General features: G+C 50.4%; 7 protein-coding genes across 7 annotated transcripts; 2 read left to right on the plus strand and 5 right to left on the minus strand.

Moving 5' to 3' along the window:
* The first annotated feature begins 66 nt into the window (after positions 1-66).
* On the plus strand, positions 67-2,204 carry BKA67DRAFT_545436 (Reticulon-domain-containing protein). Its single transcript, XM_046101324.1, has 4 exons — positions 67-548; positions 623-655; positions 824-1,287; positions 1,351-2,204. Exons 1-4 carry the CDS (start codon positions 494-496, stop codon positions 1,831-1,833), a joined length of 1,035 nt encoding a protein of 344 aa, XP_045963825.1. The 5' UTR covers positions 67-493; the 3' UTR covers positions 1,834-2,204.
* A 1,033-nt stretch (positions 2,205-3,237) lies between these two features.
* BKA67DRAFT_24898 (rab-GTPase-TBC domain-containing protein) lies at positions 3,238-6,020 on the minus strand. The gene is made up of 2 exons (XM_046095725.1): positions 5,309-6,020; positions 3,238-5,229 (listed from the first exon to the last, which is right to left on the minus strand). The coding sequence occupies exons 1-2, from the start codon at positions 5,920-5,922 to the stop codon at positions 3,342-3,344; spliced, it is 2,502 nt and encodes an 833-aa protein (XP_045963826.1). The 5' UTR covers positions 5,923-6,020; the 3' UTR covers positions 3,238-3,341.
* Positions 6,021-9,084: 3,064 nt separating this feature from the next.
* Positions 9,085-10,541, minus strand: BKA67DRAFT_545444 (uncharacterized protein). The gene is made up of 2 exons (XM_046101325.1): positions 9,934-10,541; positions 9,085-9,876 (listed from the first exon to the last, which is right to left on the minus strand). Exons 1-2 carry the CDS (start codon positions 10,461-10,463, stop codon positions 9,432-9,434), a joined length of 975 nt encoding a protein of 324 aa, XP_045963827.1. The 5' UTR covers positions 10,464-10,541; the 3' UTR covers positions 9,085-9,431.
* Positions 10,542-13,165: 2,624 nt separating this feature from the next.
* Positions 13,166-13,584, minus strand: BKA67DRAFT_529838 (uncharacterized protein; the record flags this gene model as incomplete). Its single annotated transcript, XM_046099141.1, has 2 exons — positions 13,166-13,291; positions 13,354-13,584. The coding sequence occupies 2 exons, from the start codon at positions 13,582-13,584 to the stop codon at positions 13,166-13,168; spliced, it is 357 nt and encodes a 118-aa protein (XP_045963828.1).
* A 334-nt stretch (positions 13,585-13,918) lies between these two features.
* On the minus strand, positions 13,919-14,665 carry BKA67DRAFT_686196 (uncharacterized protein; the record flags this gene model as incomplete). The annotated part of the gene is made up of 2 exons (XM_046109023.1): positions 14,327-14,665; positions 13,919-14,250 (listed from the first exon to the last, which is right to left on the minus strand). The coding sequence occupies exons 1-2, from the start codon at positions 14,472-14,474 to the stop codon at positions 13,919-13,921; spliced, it is 480 nt and encodes a 159-aa protein (XP_045963829.1). The 5' UTR covers positions 14,475-14,665.
* Positions 14,666-15,337: 672 nt separating this feature from the next.
* On the minus strand, positions 15,338-16,448 carry BKA67DRAFT_652923 (uncharacterized protein; the record flags this gene model as incomplete). Its single annotated transcript, XM_046106256.1, has 3 exons — positions 15,338-15,791; positions 15,851-16,232; positions 16,298-16,448. 3 exons carry the CDS (start codon positions 16,446-16,448, stop codon positions 15,338-15,340), a joined length of 987 nt encoding a protein of 328 aa, XP_045963830.1.
* A 1,716-nt stretch (positions 16,449-18,164) lies between these two features.
* On the plus strand, positions 18,165-19,567 carry BKA67DRAFT_508799 (Cys/Met metabolism PLP-dependent enzyme-domain-containing protein; the record flags this gene model as incomplete). Its single annotated transcript, XM_046097186.1, has 2 exons — positions 18,165-19,430; positions 19,484-19,567. 2 exons carry the CDS (start codon positions 18,165-18,167, stop codon positions 19,565-19,567), a joined length of 1,350 nt encoding a protein of 449 aa, XP_045963831.1.
* Between the last annotated feature and the right edge of the window lie 531 nt (positions 19,568-20,098).

Consider the following 20,098-nt stretch of genomic DNA (forward strand, 5'->3'; position numbering starts at 1 on the left):
CAAGTAGCACAGTAGCCACTTCTGGGGGAGGGGTGCTTGTCGGAGGTTCAGTGCGCGCGCGGTTTTATTTATTATTATTATTATTATTATTTGTTATTTTTCTTTCGGGCTTCCGCAGCGCTGGTCAATCGACTGAATAAATGTTGTTACTGTGTCGTCACAGAAGCTTCCCGACCCAAGCTAGCCCAATTCCGCTCTGGTGACAGGGCACAGCGTCATTCGACTTTCACCTCCCAGTCCATCTCAAGTAAAGTCTCCTTTCCGCTCAAAATCACCAATCCGATCCAACCCAACCCAAAACCAAAACCAAAACCAAACCTGCAAAGTTGCAACAGTCAACCGAACAATTCATTCTTGTTCCTTAACACCAGGTCAACAACCACCTTCTACACACCTCCCCCCACTTCCGCATCGCTACCAGCACCCGCGCCATCGCCATCATCTAAACACAAACATAAGCACTCGCCCGAGCAGATACCAACCGCATTTCCAAATGGCCGACACTGCTCCTGCTGCCAACGGCAGCTCTGTCGACTCCCTGAAAGGCAGTAAGTTCCAGAAATGCATTCCCGACCACTCCGACGACAAAAACATGCCCGTGCTGACAGTAAACTCACCATAGATGCCCAGGCTGCCTACACTCAGCTCGCTAACGGTAAGCATACAACGAACGGCGCTTCTTTCACTCTTTTGTTTTTCTTTTCTCTTTTTTCTATTTTTTAAAGTCTCTTTTGTTTCTCTCTCCCCCCCCCCCCCCCCTCCCCCAAAACCACATCTATTCCGCACTCGGGCTCATCTAATCTGATCCTCCTCCCTCGTCTAGGCCCCGTCGCTCAGAATGTCAAGGACCAGTCTGCAAAGACCACTGACGAGTTCTCAACACTCGCTGCCTCGAGACAAACCCCTTCCAACCCCGCCGCAACCGGCCAGCCTTTGACACACTACCACAGCTTCTTCTCCGAGTTGCTGTCATGGAACAACCCCCGTGCCTCGGGCATCGCTTACGCCTCGGTCGTCTCGTTCATCTTCGCGGTTAGATACCTCGATGTCCTGCGATACAGCTTCAAGCTCACCTGGATGGCCCTCGGTGTTACTGTCCTCGCCGAGATCGCCGGCAAGACCATCCTGAGCAATGGTCTGGCCACCCAGCTGCGACCTCGCAAGTACTACACCATTCCCCGCGACACCCTCGACGCCCTGGTTGGTGATGTCAACGAGCTCATCAACTTCTTTGTTATCGAGGCCCAGCGCATCTTCTTTGCCGAGAACGTCTGGGCATCTGCCGCCGTAAGTAATCTGTCCACCCCAGCACACAGGCGAGACACGTGCTAAATTTATATCTCCAATCAGGTCGCTGTTGCCGCTTTCTTGTCCTACCACCTTGTCAAGATCGTCCCATACTGGGGTCTGTCTTTGATTGCCGCCACTGTTGTCTTCTTTGCGCCCCTCATCTACACCTCCAACCAGGAACTCATTGACCACCACCTGAGACAAGCTTCCAACATTGTCAGCAACCAGACCGAGCAGCTGCGCACTGTCGCTAGCAAGCACACGTCCCAGGCCACTGAGGTCACCAAGCAGTACATGGGTGACTACACTCAGAAGGCTCAGGAGTTGCTCCGTGGCCGCAGCTCTTCTCCCGAGGCCGTCTCCAAGCAGCCCCAGACTCACTCCCAGATTCCTACCACCCAGCCCCTCGAGAGCGACTTCCCTGCCGCTCCTCGCGATTTCCCTGTTGCCCCTCAAGGCGACATCGTCAAGCAGGAGCCCCTCGAAGAGGAGGAGCGCCACCTCGCGACCAGGGCTGATGAGAACCCCGCTCTCATTGGCTAAGCCGGGAGAAACTGAGACGAACACGATCAACAAACATTAAATCATCTCCTAACCTCCTCCGATCCCTCCCTGTACACAAACCTTTCCTGGATGACGCACTCCTCATCCTTTTGATCCTCTAGTTCAAGAGGAACGACATCGTTTACGACTAATGGCATAAGAGATAACGACTCTGGGTGCTTCTAATGGATGAATTGGGAGTAAACAGCCGGGTTTCCTTTGGCGTTGCAGTTAAAATGAAACAAACTGCCATATGTGGCAATTGAAGCGGCAGTTGATGCCTACTTAGGTGAATCAAGATTGCGAACTGGCTTGTGGTGTGTAAGAAGCAGTAACTAGTTCGAGAACATTATGATATTTCATACATTAAACCTATCGTGTCCTTTCACAGGTGACTGATAACAAGCTTTATGCAGTGATGTGTCTTACTTCCCGATTTCTGATGAGGAAGCCTGACATCTACGTCGTAAATTGGTTGATCTCCAAAACGTTCGTTCATGTTTTGTTACCTAGTAAACCGTCAAACCTGTCTTCTACAGTATGATATATAAGAGTACATAGCTCGAACAACATGTGGTAGAAAAGATGTGCGAAGGTATTATGAAAATGTATGCCGCATCAGGGGGTGATCACCTGGACAATCAGCAACCCATGGACTTGCGCTAAAGTGAATAACAGGCCTGACCGAGTTCAGGGCACGGTTTTACTCTCTGCTTCTCTATGTCGTTGTCGACGAGGTAACGTCTCATGTTGCCAGGGGCTTTTCGTTTTGATGCCCGAGGCCGCAGATGGGTATTTTGCACGGAATGATTGCTTAGGCAGGCACTGCATGGCAGGCATATGGAAATACAAACCATTTCGGTTATGCCTGACGAAACTGGGGCCTTCCGTTTGTTGTCATGATATTTTTATTTAATTTTTTATGTCCCTCTTCTTCTTCCTTTTCTTTTCCACCCCCGATCAATTTTTAGGCAGGTTTTATTAACATTAGCGAGGTCTCAATACCCCTAACTGTCTGATGTAAGTCGACCGGGCCTGCAACGAAGGCTTCGAGGACACGCTGGGAACTTGGCTTGCGGTTCATCAAAGGTGTGTTGTTTATGAAGGATATTTTCTTGATGTTGATTCTATTCCTTGTTTTTCCTGTTCCAACATCTCTACACGACTCGAGAGCAGCACATTGCCGTCTTCTTGTAGGTTGTTCTATTTGTTGTCTCGAAAGCTTCAGGGAGGCCACCGTTGAACATGTGCTATCTCCCTCCCTCGAAGTGATGAGTCGTGTGCTGTTTCAGTTCCTTTGAGAACGCTTCGTTTTAAACCCAAAACAGTCTCGCTTATTACTCATCCCAAGCCAAATCTAATACGTCTTTCAATAATGCTGGTATAATGCCCTTGTCGGATTGGCAGAAACAAAAAGGGGAAAAGAAAAGAAAAAAACGTCGCAATGCCATGCAAAAAAAAAAAAAAATTGGTCATAGTAAACGAGAATCGAAGTCGCCAAAGATCCATCAAGTCTTCCTCCCCCAGCCCCAGAATCCGCCGTTCGCTGACGATGCCGATGAGACACTTCTTTGTATGGCCGGTGGCGACGTCGATGTCACGCTCTTAGCGCCAGCATCCGGGCTGGCTCCCGCGAGTCTTCCAAACATGCCAGTCGTACCGTTAGCCGCACCGTTCACCGCACCTGGCGTTTCGCCTGGTGCTATGCCATATGCTTTCTTGAGACTCTCGAGCTTCTGCTTAAGCTCATCTGCCTCCTGTCTCGCGACCGCCTCCGCAGTCTTGGCCTGCACGAGATCCATGAGCAAGGACTCATGCTCATTAGGCGTTGAGGGGTTCATCGGCTCTGTCTGGGTTCTAACCAGCGACGAGTTACGTTTGGTAAAGTGCTCCCTCGTACCGTTTGGTGTCGACTTGCTGCGCCCCAGCTTTAGCTCGCGGAGTCCGCCAGCAGGGGCAGACGTCGGAGCAGAAGCACCCATGGCCAGATTGGCAGCAGATGTAAGCCAACCAGACGGCTCTGCTGCGGATGTGGCGGCCTGGTTGGCGGCCTGGTTGTCGGCAGAAGCCCGAACGCGCATGACCTGTACTTGCTTCTCGAGCCGCTGCTTGTCCTGGTGTAGGTTTCGAACATGTGCATGGCTGTCTCGCAGTTGGTCCTTCAGTGTCTGGGCCTCTGAACCGATCTCATCAATCTGGCGATTCAAGTCTTGCGACCGCGACACTTCAACCATGAGATGCTCCTTCGTTCGTGCCAATTCATCTCGCAATTGTTGTTTCGTCTCCGAATTGTTGGGGCCTTGGCTGTTGCGCTTATCCTCTTGGCCGAAACGCTCTTCCACGCCCTCGATGAGCTGGGATAACAGTTGCGGCATAGCATCATCATCATCACCCTCCACCTCAGTCGCGTGCGATTCCTTCAATCCCTGGATCAATGACTTGACTGCTGTCCGCTCCTCTTCTCTTTCCTCCCTTTCCGTCTGCAGTTGAGTTGCGAGCAATGCATGGTTACGCTGCAACTCACTGAGCGCAGTGAGCAGGTCTTCAATCTGACTATGCAAAGCCTTGCTCTCGGTAGCAACGCCGGAGCCCACGGCCATTTGTTTGGACAGGGTAGGTGTTGATTCACGGATTGATGCATCGTCAGCATTAGACGAAGGGCGCGATATGGTAGTGGCGTCGGTCGATGCAGAACTCAAGACACTAGCAGAGCTGGTCTCCATGGAATTGAGGGTCGACGCCAAGCTTTGCTTCGATGTGCTGCGGCGGAGCATGCTCAAGGGTCGCGACGGAGCAATGAGCCCAGGAGATAGTGCGCCAAAGGCGGATTTGGTAGAAGAGCCACTGGAACTTGTCGTGGTCCACAGGCGTCCCAAAAAGCGAGAGGCTGCTGTGGTTACGTCCGAGGTGCGGGCTGCATTTGCGGTAGGGATCTGCGCTTCCCTGTAATTCAGCTCGAGCTGTGCTAGCTTCTCGCGCGATACCACGTTGGAAAGGCTAACGAAATCGTCGACGAATTCATCGGCGTTGTAGTGATAACAATCCCAAAGACCCCGGGACAGGAGAAGCTGCATCACATCTTCAAGCTCGGAACATGCCAGAATGCGGCTCTCGTTCTTGCGCATAAGCGAGAGGGCCACCCGCATGACTGTTTCCGACGCACCTTCGGCAAAGATGACATCGTAGATGCGAAACAGCATGGGCAGGGGGCAGGTGACGGCGAAAAAGGAGAGGAACCATTGTGAAACGTATGCCGGATCGACCTGGAGCTCCTCCAAGTGGGCCGATAAACCGGGCTGGTTCTGGCGCAGCAGTTCGCGGAATTGATAAATTCGGACGTGCAGCCCAGACAAATCCGGTAGGAAACATGCGCGTAGGTCATAGTTCTCCATCAGCCTGGTCATCCCGGATGAAATGTTAGCGTCCGTAGCCATTGCGTAGAGCGAGGTTTATGCATATGCTTGTGTCCACTTACCGAACCAACACGCAGAAGGCCAGGTTATCCGGCATGTGCATCAGCAGAGGTCCAACCAGAAAGGCAAGTCCTTGGCAATAGCCAATCTTCTGATCATAGAGACTGAAGCACTTCAGCACTCTAGCCAGCATCCGTTGTCCGTCGCCGTCTGCTTCACGGAACATCTCCACGCCTGGGAAACTCCTTCCCAGATCTTTGCCGATGATACCCTCATAGGGACTCGATTCGCCGCTGAGTGTCTCGAATTGTTCCAGCAGTACATTATCGCGTGCTCCTGTCATGCTTTGCCAAACAACGCCTCGTAGCGGCGGTGGGATGCCTTTGCGAATCTTCTTGGACAACAGCGTTGGCAGACGAGCCGCTGTCTGTTGGTAGTCCCTGACCAAGGCCATGTAAAATTGCAACTCAGTCATTGGAGGCGGGGGTAGCACCGAGTACCGCAGGGCGACAGGCGTAGGCCCATTGACCATATCACGTAGCTGCGCCATCGATGGCGGTCTCGGCTGGCGAGTTGCAGGATGACGAGCTGCCGGTTGCTCGACCACCTTCACCTTGATACCTTTTGGGTTCGAGGCTAACTTGCTGTTCTCCTCCTCGAGTCGAGCCAGAAGCATTGCGGTCGACTGTTACACATGTATTATGTCAGCAACCGCAGTAGTTTGGATGATGCAGTTGCTTGCGTGGCGCGTATGCAGTTTGGAGCTGGCAGACATAAGAGGCTTGACTTACGTTATCATCACACTGGGCTTGTTCGTCCTCACTCTTCTGCAGCTTTTCCCAATTGACCTCGTCGTCCTCCGATTCCTCTTCAATGGAGTCCATGGAATCGCCCGTCTCATCTGCTTGCGTGTTATCCTCTTCAGTTGACTCCTCAAGCTCGTCTAGCAGATTTTTCGAGGCATCTCCAACGGTCTTTGGGCTGAGATTGTCATTCTTCTCCTCATCTTTGTCTTCGGCTTCGTCTTCGTCTTCGTCTTCGTCTTCGTCTTCGTCTTGCTCTTGCTCTTCCTTCTTGTCCCCTGCCATCTGGCGCGACTCGTGCGCTTTTTTCAATGGTGATGTAGCACTTGTGGGCGTGGGTGTGTACTCGGGCCCGAAGATGCTTCTCCTAGAAGGCAACGTGTTCGGCGGCAAGTCTGTCCTTACCGACAGACTCGGTGGTTCTGAGAGACGTACGGTCACCATTGAGTCGTGGCCTGCGGGCGGCGGGCCATCCTTCTCGTTGGGGAATTTAAGGTCCATTGTGGTGGAAGATGCTGTTCCTTTCCTCTCTTGCAACTCTGGGTCTGGCTCCATCTCGAAGCGCAGACCCTGGTGTCCAGGTGTCTAGGCAACCGTACGGTAGTCTGGTGAGCGGCAGGGCAGTCTGTTTGGAATGATGGAGGATCTGCCAATCTCAAGAATGTTGAGCGCTAGTATCGAGGTCCCGATTCCGGCCCCAGGTATTCCCTTCCTGTGGGAAACCAATCCGGGTCTGATCTTGCGTCAGCCGTTCGGCAAGACAATTGACAGCCTAGACGGAATTCGGTCGGGTCGTTCGTGTTTGGGCAGCTTGTAGCAATTGACGTTTAGTTCTATGCTGTGCTGCGAGCACAGACTTCCGGGGGGAATATATCAGACGCGACTTGAGTGATATCGTTACTCGCGTAAGGGCGATTCGGTGGCGGTCATGCGGGGGGGTGGTTTGTCTGAGACAATCTCTTCGAGCTATTGTAGTCTGTAGATTTGCTGCAGGGAAGTCGGACAGAGACGTTCGGGCCTAAGGGACTTGGGACCAGCAAAAGGCATGCAAAGGTCAATTGATAGAAAGAGACTTCTGTCTTTGTTTCACCGAAGGCTTTTTGCGGACCCAGTTCACATAAATTGAAACACAACGAACCCGCGTGAGTAGGGAGTGGATATCGAAGTCGAACTCTAGCTGCACCAAGTCCCGACGGATAATGCAGCATGCACTTCTTTTTCTTTTCGCATACAGCTCTGTGGAAGCCTCGAGTACCAATCGACGAAACTGGATACTGGAACGAACGTGTGTAGAGCCGCCGCCTAGATTGAATCGGATTGGATTAGAACGGAATGAAGTGAAATGAAGGACGCCGGCAAAGTGCTCGAGTGAGGATCGTTGGAAGTAAGGGTAAGGAGTGAGTGAGTGGTTGGCCTAGTTTGTGGCAATAATGATCGACTATCTAGTTAGTCTAGCTCCAATTTGATTACCCCGGATCCAGAGCAGCAGATACAGTAGAGGGCGGAATGATGAGTTGGAAGTGCTCCGTACAGTACAGCAGTGGCCTACTTCAAGTCAAAGGAGGGATTTGGTTGAAAGAGCTGCCCGCCATCTGGAGTCTGGAGTCTGGAATCTGGAATACGGAATCGGGGGATCGACTACCGGGTCAAAATCAACCACAAAAGGCTCTCTTACTCCTTTCTAGCTTTTCATCAGCAATGCCCTTCGAATCTCCTATCAAATCACAGATACACCACGCTACATTTTGATAATTCAATAGCGATATAAGATATCGATATTTCCAGCCAGTATTCATCACCGAACAGTCGCAACGGCGTACAGTACAAAACAAACCGACGATTCTAGGCCAGGAGGTTCGCCAACCAAACTCGCGCTCCAGCGGGGTGGGTCATCTAACAGACGCGGATCCCTGTCCTTCCCCCTTCACCATGACCTAAATTGACAAGGCCAGGGGTCTTTCCGCCTTGATTAGGTCAAGCTCCAATTCCCACTTTATGCAACCACACAAACGGCACGCATGGCGTAAACTCTGATTGGAACGTCCTGGGTCCAACGAGCACAAAACGTTCGTGCATTTGTGCATGAACCCTTCCATCCCCACTGGCAAACAACGACGACCCTCTCTGCGAGCGTGAGCGTCTGCAGGTTTCGTGGTCGTATCAGCCGGCGTAGGCCAGGCTGTCTGCGTCTGTCCCATCTCTACAACTCCTTGTTGGCAATACGCTCACCGCAATCAGAAAATGAAAAAGACCGTGAGTCACGTCACCTCGAAAGCATGAAGGACCCAATTCCAGAGCTTTCATTACCAAACTTCAATTTTGGTGTCTCCGAGAGGGGGATATTGGTTGGTGGGTCTTAATTCTAACCTCAATCAATATCAAGCACAACTGCACGCTTTGTGTGCCAACCACGATTTTTTTGTGATACTAATTTTATAAAAATAATGATGAATATAAATAACAATAAATCCTTTGCACCATCTTCAAGAAGAGATCCATATTGCAATCATACAATAGCCCTCTCACGTGGGCGGAAGGGGAAGATGGCTGGTGTTCTAGGTATGTACGGAGAGAGAGCCGTTTGTGGCCCTAAGCTCCTGGCTTCCCGATAAGTCATGATGTCAGAGGATGGCTGTTCTTCATTGTCACGATGAAGGTCTCGGGGGAAAGTCCTGCCAAGATAACGAAGCCAACGCCATGTAAGTCCAATTCGCGACCGGCGTGTGTCAAAATAAGCTTCGTAATATGATCCACCGTTACTCCCCAAGCTCGGCGGCGTGAACATGTATTTAAGTTGTGAGCTCTAAGTTTTTCAGGAATACAAATGTGGTTAGGATGAACCAACGTGCCCTTTCCGTAACTTATGTCCTGTTTCTGCCTGGTCCCGCCTTGTTGCTTTCACTGTGCAGGATCTTGGACCAAACAAGAGTCCTAGTCAAACTGCCATTACTATTGACAATGCCAGGCTGCCAAGCGTAACTTTTCACGGCTAAATCATAATTGATCCAACTAAAGAGTAGTTTATTTTTCTTTTTGGGGGGGATTTACATCAAGGCGATGATCTATCCAACCAGTCTCCGCCTTTTATACGTACACACACACACACACACACATATATATATATATATATATACATATATACGCATGAATACTATATGATATTCAAAATATACCGTCATTCGCCATCACCCTTCCTTAAACGCCTTCTCCAAATGGTATTTTGACACTTTTGTTCTTTTACCCAAACACCTCCGATCCTGCATCTTGATTGCTCAATAAGAAACGACGGCAATCTTTCCAGCTCGTGAGTTGAGTATCCACCCGACACTCTATCAAACATTATCGTCCCGGCCATAATTTGGCATGACTTGGACGAGCTTTTCTAGCTTTGCGGTCCGTTCGCGGTCGGTTGACCAGCTACCAATTGCGGTGGCCCAGATGTTGCCAACTTTGGCGTTGGTTGTTTCCCGGGTACTGGGCTGGGCAGATTTGATGCCGGGTTGATAGGCCTCTGCGTATTTGGTCCTTGGGGGCCTGGCCTTGCTCCCGGCCCCGGAAGTGCAGGTTCTTTGTTATAATCGACTCCTGGGTAGAGGTTTTGCAGTTTCGCATATAGTTCGTTGAAATATCTGATGGTCTCGTCCCTGCTTGCCGGCTCCAAGGCCTTGCCCTCTGAGCCCTCCGGTGGTGGCGTCGGCCGTATCTTCACTTTCGCACTCAAAGGTGGCGGCTTCATATACGACGGATGAGCTGCTGCTTGGGAAGATGTCTTCTTGTCGGCCAACTGTGCCAGATATGCAAGATTGCCTTGTAGTCTTCGCATACATCTGTGATCTGCGTTAGTACAGTAGTTTGATTGTTGATAGCAAAGAAGGAACACTCACTGCGAGTAGTCCTGTGCCAATATCCTCTCCTCCTCCGTCTTCTCTGCGTCTTGTGGAGCGCCTTCTTTCAATGGTAGCTTTTCGTTCTTCACCGCCAGCATGGTGTTCTGAACCTGCGACGCCTCCCATAAGAGCTCACTATTAATCTCTAGTATGACTGCAATCCTGTCTTTATCCCTCGAGTCCCCGCCGGGACTGACAGGGGTTGCGCTTGCGGTGCCATTGGTTCCACTCCCTTGAACATTGGCGGGAAAGGTCGGTGTCTGTGGTGTCTGGATATTGCTCCCGAGGGATTGTGAGGGCTGGTGAAGCGCGTTGTTTGGAGTCTGACTTTGCGCAGGAGTGTGGTTCGTCTGGGGTGTTGAGAAATGAGGTTGCTGGGAGGGGACAGAGTTGTTGATGGTTGGCGTGCTCTGAGGACCTGAGCCTGGGCCTGGAGTTTGACTCTGGCCCGGGAACTGTCGCTGCGGCGTGTTCGAGGGCATGCCTCCGGGGTTTGAGTGCGGCGGCTGCATACGTTGCATCATCATCTGCTGCTGTTGTTGTTGTTGTTGTTGTTGTTGCTGTTGCTGTTGCTGCTGCTGCTGCTGCTGCTGCTGCTGCTGCTGTTGCTGCTGCTGTTGTTGTTGCTGCTGTTGTTGCTGTTGCTGCTGCTGTGGAGTCATCTGACCGGGCTGCATCTGGAAGCCTGCCATCGGCATGCCACCGCCCATGGCGTAGTTGGGAGGCATGTTCATCTGGGGCGCGACTGATGTTGGTATACCAGCTCCGTACGGTGAGTTTGAATAGGGTGTCTGGTAGTTGGGCACTGCAGATCAGTCACACATTAGCGTATATGTCAGACACGTTACGGGGCCATGCGACAGGCAAACTGGAGGGAGGAGGGTGTGTTTGTCTGGGTCGTCTCGGCGCTGTTGGTTCGTGTCTCCTTGTCGTTACGCCGAGTAAAGACACAGGTTGATCGGCAGCCTTACTTGAGAGCTGGATCTGGACAAAGGAGGGTAGGCACATTGCGGCCCGGTCCCAACAGGTGAGCCGGAGGTGTGTTAGGGGAAGTATCGAATCGCATCGAGCTTACTTTGGCCATTGGCGGCAGCCATGTGCGGCATGCCGGCATTCTGCATCATTCCACCTGCAGGGCCAGCACCAGGCATCATATTGACACTGGGCCCGCCTGGAAACCCGCCGCCCTGAGCGCCCATGGGAAACTGCTGGTGATTGTACATCATGTGTTGCTGCTGTGGCGGCTGGTTGTGATTTGGGCCTTGACTGTGTGCTTGGCCCTGACCTTGACCTTGACTATGTCCTTGACTGTGTCCTTGACTGTGTCCTTGTCCTTGGCCTTGACCTTGGCCAGGCATTTGGGAGTTCTGGGGAGGTGGGGCGCCATTTGGGAAGCCATAGTTGCCGGCGTACATGGCAAATGAAGGTCTATGTCTCGCTCACCTCGCTCTTGGCGAGTGACGCGACCAGAGGTTGGGCACAGCAGGGAAGGCTAAGGTATGGCAAGCTCTGCGTTAAGCTATCCGTGTCCGTCAACGCGTGCGCGGGTAACTGGCGCGCAAAGTGCTGTGCGGTGCTGTGCTCTGCTGTGATGTGATGTGCTTGTACTTGACGTGGGCGTGGCTTCGATCGGATCTGGGACCGGGACTGGGACTGGGACTCGCTAGGCTGACGCTCAATCAATACGTAGCTAAATGTGATGTTGGTTGCACTCGTGCGATCATTCTGTCCTAGGGGCGTATGCGCGGAAATTTGCTGGGGTGTAGGACTAACTCTCCCTTAAGACGTTTGCTAAAACCGCCCGCCAAAACTCCCCGCAGAACCTACTAACCTTAACGTCAACTTGATGAGAGAGTGCCACCTTATGGTATGCTATGTACCGTATGCTTAATTGAGTCGCAGAATGGTCAAGTTGACCATTATCAGATTTGCTCATATTAATCGACCCCGAAAAGCGACTTGGTTAACCTTTTTTCAAGCTCGGTATTCGTCACCCCCGGGAGGTCAGGTCGAGATCATTTTGTTTTATTTTTCTCACTGCTATCTAGACATATAATGCTAATCTTTACCGTCAGGGCCAATCTCTTCGAAATCGGTGTACCTGTTTTAAATAGGCAAACCTGCCATGAATATTGCTCTTTACTGTCAAAATGCAGTCTCACTCAATCACAGCGCCTGTCGTCCGTCTGGTTTTAGTTCATCTTGGTGCCGTGTAAGCATCGACGACGCAAACAGAAAGTCATTAACAGAACAATCCATCCATCCCGTGCACTTCATACTATCCGAGAGTTGTTTTGTGGCCGTGGACCTGAGACAATCCCGCCATGTACGACATATAACCAAACCCAGGGGGCCGTGTGACTCTTATGGAAGTGGTTGAGCAAAACACCAAGCTCAAAATCTCGCTAATTCTACACGTGGCGTGTGCATGCATCTGCGAACCGGACTAAGGCCCAGCACCTGCAATTATGACAAGGCACCCTTGGACTCATCGTCCATAGACTGATGCATGTCCTTCGTAATCTTTGGTCATGGGACTGCTCAGTCGTTACGTACGACACCAAGATGCACAATATACTGCAGCCCCTTCCATGTCCCTGTCTTTGAAGTCTTTAGTGAATGTGCAGTCACCCAGCTCCCGAAGGCTATCGTAGGTCATAATACTGTGTAACATGCTTAGGCAGCGAGTTCGTTAATACGATGGGACAGATTGTGCCACAGTCCATGATTCTCGTATCTTCCCAGACTACCATGGAGCTCTGGCGCGTTTCGAAGGCGCTTGAAGGGTTCTTACCAGACTGGCCAAGCAGCTTGAAAATCCGTACAACAGTCGATCGAGTACAAATGCCAATTTCAACATTAGATCAGCTATACATGCACAAACACTTGTATTTATGTTCTACACTGCCATTAGACGTACCTAATAGTTTAAACTGTTGCCTCCTACCGATACTCAAAAGAAATAATTGAAGCACGCGAGTCGTAGACAAAGCCATACAGCATCATCAACCACGAATCACATGTAGAAGCTGGCTTTAAACAAAAGATTTGTTTATTTAGCTTCTTTGTCTTCTACTTTAGCGGAAAAACATAATCCGAACAACGCAAGGTTCCACGTCGAGAAGCTCTTACAAAGAAAACCTCCCGTGTGTGATCGTATCTGAACACGTAAGGGTGGGAGGCTTACCCATGATTAACAGGGCGTGCAACTCATCGATGTGCGAGGAGATCAAGGGACAGTGCCCTCAAAGCGGATGTAGGACATGGAAAGCCAGCTGAAAACTACTGTATGGAGAGAATGATCATCTAGCCGGGCGGGTACGAGGGCAGCTGGTTTACAGAGTCCGTTCGGAACCTGTAAACCTCGCCAGTAGGCCGCCATTCCCACAGGCACCACCCCTCATCCCGTCTGCCTACCTTCTTCCACGAGCACTCATGGCCCGAATGCTTGTCAGATCGACAACCCTTGTAGGGATTGCGGGTCGAGGTGTTCCGTGGGAACTCACGACTGGCGTCCTTGGAGAGCACAAAGACGCCAGGGCCTCTCTCCTTGCCTTCGTACTTGATGCCGCAGCACAAGTACGAAAGTACAGAAAATACCACGGTCCTAAGAGCGGGTCGACAAGACTCCTGTTGACTCAAAAACATATTGTTTCGTTATTAGGGGGGGGGGGGGGGGGGGGTAAAATAAAGGGTCTTGGAGAAAAGTAAATGTCGAAGACATGATAAGAGGGAGATAAATTGTCTATATATATACCTTCCAAGTAGCCGCGCCCTATTTATGACAATGACCATGTTAAATGCTAAGATAGCCTAGAGGAACTATCATATTGTCCTGATACAATATACATGTATCATAAAGGTGCCGTACCATATCAAAGTAACTATGACTCTAAGCTCAAAGCACTCTACCCATTACTCGGTCATATATCCATGCCCATGGATGGTTTCATGCTTCTCTAGTTAGGTACTAACAATGCACTCAATTCTCGAAGTCGAGCACGATTGGGCTAACTGAGTTAGCGAACCAAGCATTGCAGACACCACTTCCTCCACAGTTGAGTTGGTAGCCGTCCGGGTAGTTATCACCATTGATGGTCTTGCTTGTTGCTTCATGTGTGCCGTGCTCAACGTGCACCTTGTAATCTCCAAAGTCCTGGTATTCGGGTACGTAGAAGTTGAAGCTGGTATCATTGCAGACCTTTGGCGACTGCTCGGTTGGAAGGGGCTTCAAGGCCACATCGCTATCCGAGAGGCAGCCATGTTCTACCGAACATGAGGTGCTTGCGTTTGACGCGGCATCAATAATTGTGACTGAATTCAGGTTAGTGGTCTGTCTAATTACCGGCTAATATCTTGAATGAAAGTGAAGGTTCCATCACTAACTTACAGTCTATAGTGCAGTAAGGACTGTTGCCAGGTCTTCCGCTCGGTTCGTGGGCATTAATGTATGGGATTTGAAAGACCTGGTTAGATTCGATAGCGGTGACCAGAGAGGATAGTCCAGCACTCAAAAATGCTGAGTGAATGAGTTGCATCGTGACCTTTAGTAGCTCAATGGTTGGTTGTTCCCTTTGTTTGTAACTATGACTTGGTAGGGACTTGTGTGATTAGATTCGCTTCCAGTATACGGTTTTCGTATCAACCACCCTGATGCCCAGCACACTTTAAAGGTACTTAGCAGGCTCCAAACACTTAGATAAATTATCTCTCAGCACCGGGTGCCACTATCCATAGACTTAATTTACGCTCTAATTCGCTTCCAAGATTTTGTAATGATGATTAGTATGACGTTTTTGTTGCATGTACCCACCAACCCCTCAATCCTTCTGAGGATGAATACGAATTTATTTAGTAATGAAGCTCTGTTACTACACTTAGCGTTGGGCTAGCATTGGGGCGCTCATAAACTTATAGCGACCGGTACGTCTTAGCAGAGCTGCTATGGCATGATACAGGACAATATGTAGGATTGGCACCAGGATCTTGGGATCATTAGCACTAGAACTAGCCCGCTAGGCTCAAACACAAGCAAAGGGTCAACAGCCTCAATAATAGCCCTGTAGTTTGGAGATCAAGTATACTTTTTTGGTTCTGACTAGAGAAGGGATATATTCTGCGAGGTACCCCTCCATATGATGTCGTCTCAAATATCAAAACAAACGTTCACATGGCCGCATTTCAGACACGAACCCTAGACGTGGTGCTAGCTTGCCGTAGAAACATTTGTTTTATACAATATGATCTGGTTAGTGTTGTGGACTTGCTTACACCTGAGAGTAACATCTCACAGGATTCCGATTGTGTTGGGTTGAACGATGTACTTGGTCAAACAACTCGCTAGTAAGACGTTACAAGATTGTGCATACCCGCGGCATAAGCTCAATTATGACTCCGCAGTTCACTCGGCATTCGCCCTTGGTATCTGTCCATTTTCCGAATTTGCTTCGGAAGCGGTCTTCTCTGCCAGCCGGGCCTGTCCATCGATCACCGCCTTGTCTACTTTTCTGGCAACCGCTAGTGTCGATTCATTGTTTACATTCTGCTTGGGATCACTGCCGGAAGACTTCGGCCCAATTAATTGCCCCTCAAAGTGTTTGGTCAGCCCTTGAATAGATTTGCCGCCGTCACCACTAGCATATTGGTGGGCCATGACGGGACAGCCTGCAGCAGCAGCAGCGGCGACTACTTCTTTCCTGACGACGCCTTCAGGAGCTATCTGTCTGAACATCTCGAGAGGGTCAAACCAGGTCTCCAACTTCGTGACCTGAAATTTGTCTGTCAAGTGTGCCACAGTAACGCCCTCGATATCAATGGGCCCGTTATGTGCCTTGGCTGTGACTTTCTCTCCATTGCTGTGTTCGACAGCATTAGTCATACAATCTAGTTCGCTCAACTATAACAATCGACTTACTGATTCCAACCAACATAATCTTCTTTCATAGTTCCCCAGTGTCTCCATCTAAACGCAACGATTGGTGGTTCGCTATACACCTCGAGCACCTCCCAAGCAAAGGTGGGCATCATTCGCTTGAAAGTTTTATGGCTAGAACCAAAATCCGAGTGTTGAGGGCTATAGTATTCATTAGGTGCGATGATGGCATTGTATGTGCCCACCTTGAGCATATGCTCTGCCGATTGTGGTAGCCCGCCATTAATGGCAAACGTGTATGTGTTGGGGTCAACAGTTCGCCAGTCGGAGACCGATGTCTTGAAGGAAGCCTCGATCTCCCAGTTCTTCACGAGGTTTTGGACGAGGTCTGGGAGAGAACCGGATGGATGGTGACGTTTCTTAGCTGGTTGAGGAAGTCAGTATATGTCACAAGGACGAGGTTGTTTAGGGTGCAGGGCCAACTCTTACTCTCAGCGAACACTCTACGTGTATTCGTGTAGTCCGGGGGCTTTCCGTATCGCCATGACGCGTCAATATCCCCGAGCACGGCATTGGGGTTGGTCATATAATCTGGAAGCGCCGGAGCTGTCTCGGTGGCTGCAGAAGCCTCGATTGTCATCTTAACGGGGTGACAAAGAAATTTCTCGATGAAATGAGAGAATGAGGTGATGATATCTACGTCCTCGGGAACAAAGAGTTTTGGAAAATGAAGTCTAATGAAACATTTTTTGATTTTTTTTCCCGCTCTGATAGAAAGGGCATAAAAAGCAAGCTGAAATGGCAAGCTTTTCCGCATATCCGCTCGTCATTCACCCATTCTTATAACCAAGCATCGGTGGCGAGTTCTTGTCCCCGAACGAAAACTCGTGTAATTTTTGATGCATACCTCTTCTTGCTACTACTATCGTGCAACGTTGGCATTTTTGAAGCACGAGTCTAGTTTTAGCCCCTTGTGCAAGCTAAAGATAGCGGGATAGTCACCATGGGTTTCCGTGCGCCTAGAAAGACACTTCGGATTAAGTCGTGCCTGGAGGTTCTGCTCTAGTCACAGCGGGAAGTGTGGGCAGTATCGATCCTGTGTCTGCCCGTGGATGATTCCAATCTCTCGGGACCGGCAAGCGATCCGAGTTTCACATTAGGATTTGCCATGGTGTTTCGTCGGATGTCCGCACAGCCCTGGCTCGATGCATCTAGGACTATTTCGCTTGAATTATTGATGCAAACAATTGCTTAGAGACGGTCTAGCCAATGTAGGATTTCTAGTCCGGATTACATGCTTCAGGAGTGGCCGAGTCAGGCAGCGACCGGGTCGCCCCGTGCCATTTCCGCTTTAGTACCGCTTTCCAGGAGAGCAACACTGAATAGCTGCAAAGTCAAACGCTCTAGCCTTACATGTTCCCATTCACCAAAGCCATTGGCGGGGTTAAATCTGAGATGGAGGTTGCCTAACTGATAAAGTGAAGTTGATTATGTATGACTTATATGTTAGTCAGCATCCTGGCAATCTGGCCAGCGAGATATCACGTGAGGTTTCGGTCAAGAAGGTTACCGACTTACTCCCTGATTGTAGCCGAGGAGTGTGGCTTATCTGAACGGTAGGTCAATCGACACGTAACAACTAGTGCACCACAGACATCAAGCTGTGTGAACGAGGGGGGTTGTGGCATTAATTTTTTGATGCAGAAAAATGACGGGTGGTGTATTGTGACTCATAGCATGTACAGCTTGGTTGCACTTGGTGGACTCCAAGCATTAGGCTATTTGAAGATAACGGTATATACTCCATAGTTGTAAATGTATGATCAACTGACGTTACACAGGTCTGTGCTGTCCGCGCAGTCGTGATGGTTTTGTCAAATGATGCAACGCCAATTTAAACTTACGCAAAGCACGTCATTTCCTAGCGTTCACTACCGCCTGTTAGGAAGATACCAGAGTGGCCACACCGGTAGACGGGGATGGTAAGTCGACGGCTAGCATATGACTGCACCCCAGGTTTGCCGGCACATGACCGGATATCGGAGGCCGTGGGTTGCTGTCAGGTCAGGAACCGGACCCTCCATTCAAACTACACTCTGGACGACGAATTTATCTCTTCCTTCTATATTTTATCTTCACGCACAAACAATCCATCACACAATCCAATTGACGTCGTGTGTTAGCTGAGATCTCGATTGGACCATTGTCTCTTGTCAGCATCCACAAACAGAACAAATCGACACCTCATCCCGAACTCGGCAAAAAGGTCGCCGTCGCACGACCCCACCAGCCCAAACTGTGCTGGCCGCAGTTGATACGCACGACAGCTTCCATTGATTCCCTCCAGAACCGCACAATGTCCTCGCCGCCCAACAACGGCTCCAGCGCCGGGAGCGACGACGGCACAAAGCCTCTCAACAAGGCGTTTGCCAAGATAGACCTCGACGGTCATGACCTTCCCCCGTCCCCCGCACCCTCGAGTCCTTCCAACGGACGCCGAAGATATGCCCTCGCTACAGAACTTGTCTACACCGAGACCAAAGACCAATATGGCGCCTCAAGCATTCCAATTTACCAGTCGGCAACTTTCAAGCAGTCCTCCGCTAGCGGTGGCGAACAGTACGACTACACCCGCTCTGGCAATCCCACACGTACACATCTGGAGCGACACATGGCGAAGATCATGAATGCCACACGGGCATTGGCCGTAGGCTCTGGAATGGGCGCAATGGACGTGATTACCCGAATGCTCCGACCTGGAGATGAGGTCATTGCTGGAGACGATTTGTATGGAGGCACCAACCGCTTGCTGACGTACTTGGCCTCCAACCAGGGCATTGTCGTCCACCACGTTGATACAACGACCGTTCAAAGAGTCGCAGATGTTGTCACGGAGAAGACGGCCATGGTGCTCCTGGAGACCCCCACCAACCCCTTGATCAAGATCGTGGATCTTGCCTCGATTGCGAAATCGGTTCATGACGCCAACCCCAAGGCCCTTGTTGTGGTTGACAATACTATGCTTTCGCCCATGCTTTGCAATCCTCTCGAGCTGGGTGCCGATATCGTCTACGAATCGGGAACTAAGTATCTTTCTGGTCATCACGACATCATGGCTGGCATCATTGCTTGCAATGACCCGGCCCTGGGCGATAAGATGTACTTCACCATCAACTCCACCGGCTGCGGCTTGTCTCCGAATGACTCCTTCCTTTTGATGAGAGGAGTAAAGACCCTTGCTATCCGCATGGAGAAGCAGCAGGCCAATGCTCAGGCCATTGCAGAATTCCTCGAGTCGCACGGTTTCAAGGTGCGGTACCCTGGTCTCAAGTCACACCCACAGTATGATCTCCATTGGTCTATGGCAAGCGGAGCTGGTGCAGTCCTCTCTTTCGAAACTGGAGATCTCAAAATCTCAGAAAGGATCGTCGAAGGCGCCAAGATCTTCGGAATCAGCGTAAGCTTTGGGTGTGTCAACAGCTTGATCAGCATGCCGTGCAGAATGAGCCATGCAAGCATCGACCCAAAGACAAGGGCAGAGAGACAAATGCCCGAGGACATCATACGGCTTTGTGTTGGAATCGAGGATGTCAATGACCTCATTGATGACCTCTCCCGCGCGGTAAGTCTCATTTATCTTGAGTATCCTACGACGTGTTACTGATACTATTTAAGCTCGTACAAGCTGGTGCGGTCACAATTAACTTAGATGGATTCCATGCTACAGGAGCCGGTCAGACGCTTGGAGACTCTTCATGATGTCACCAAGACTGGCAGTACAGCACGAAGCATGGGGCAAGGCGCGAGTAGTGGGAGAATTGAGTGCTTTTTCACGACTCCTGAAGGCTGTATGATCACTGGTGCTTGTGCCAGTTATCATGGTAACCAAAATGAGTTAACCAAGGACATGTACAACCCACAGCACCATCAGATAGCTCATGGACACCAGTGGAGAAGATCAAGCGCTGCGTAACGTTAGCTTTTATCCCAGAGGATAACAACGTTGACGTTACACACCCCATAGCAGCCTGCGCAAGACGTTCACTTATGGATATTTCTTTGCTATCACTGCTATTGGCCCATTTTGTCAACATTGGCGATGGAGATGGTTGTTCTGCTTGTACTTCAGAATTGGGTCCCGCAACTTCAGAAGATGCTGTGACCGCACAAGTACTACTACAAAACTTAGAAGCTTCATGTGGAAGAGGGATCTCTAGCTGACCTTGGCGTCGCCTCTGAGTTGTTATGGACACTATGCGGCATAGTTATATTGGGAATTGGGTTTGGAGG

The sequence above is a fragment of the Truncatella angustata genome (assembly GCF_020726525.1).
Source record: "Truncatella angustata strain MPI-SDFR-AT-0073 chromosome Unknown BKA67scaffold_1, whole genome shotgun sequence".
In the NCBI taxonomy this organism is placed as follows: domain Eukaryota; kingdom Fungi; phylum Ascomycota; class Sordariomycetes; order Amphisphaeriales; family Sporocadaceae; genus Truncatella; species Truncatella angustata.

Excerpts from the sequence above, each read along its gene's own strand:
- BKA67DRAFT_545436 (XM_046101324.1), top strand. The coding sequence starts at position 494 with ATGGCCGACACTGCTCCTGCTGCCAACGGCAGCTCTGTCGACTCCCTG. Across the intron at positions 549-622 it reads TGTCGACTCCCTGAAAGGCA|ATGCCCAGGCTGCCTACACT; the intron begins GTAAGTTCCAGA and ends AACTCACCATAG. Across the intron at positions 1,288-1,350 it reads ACGTCTGGGCATCTGCCGCC|GTCGCTGTTGCCGCTTTCTT; the intron begins GTAAGTAATCTG and ends ATCTCCAATCAG.
- BKA67DRAFT_24898 (XM_046095725.1), bottom strand. The coding sequence starts at position 5,922 with ATGCTTCTGGCTCGACTCGAGGAGGAGAACAGCAAGTTAGCCTCGAAC. Across the intron at positions 5,230-5,308 it reads GCCTTCTGCGTGTTGGTTCG|GCTGATGGAGAACTATGACC; the intron begins GTAAGTGGACAC and ends CGGGATGACCAG.
- BKA67DRAFT_545444 (XM_046101325.1), bottom strand. The coding sequence starts at position 10,463 with ATGATGATGCAACGTATGCAGCCGCCGCACTCAAACCCCGGAGGCATG. Across the intron at positions 9,877-9,933 it reads TTGGCACAGGACTACTCGCA|ATGTATGCGAAGACTACAAG; the intron begins GTGAGTGTTCCT and ends CGCAGATCACAG.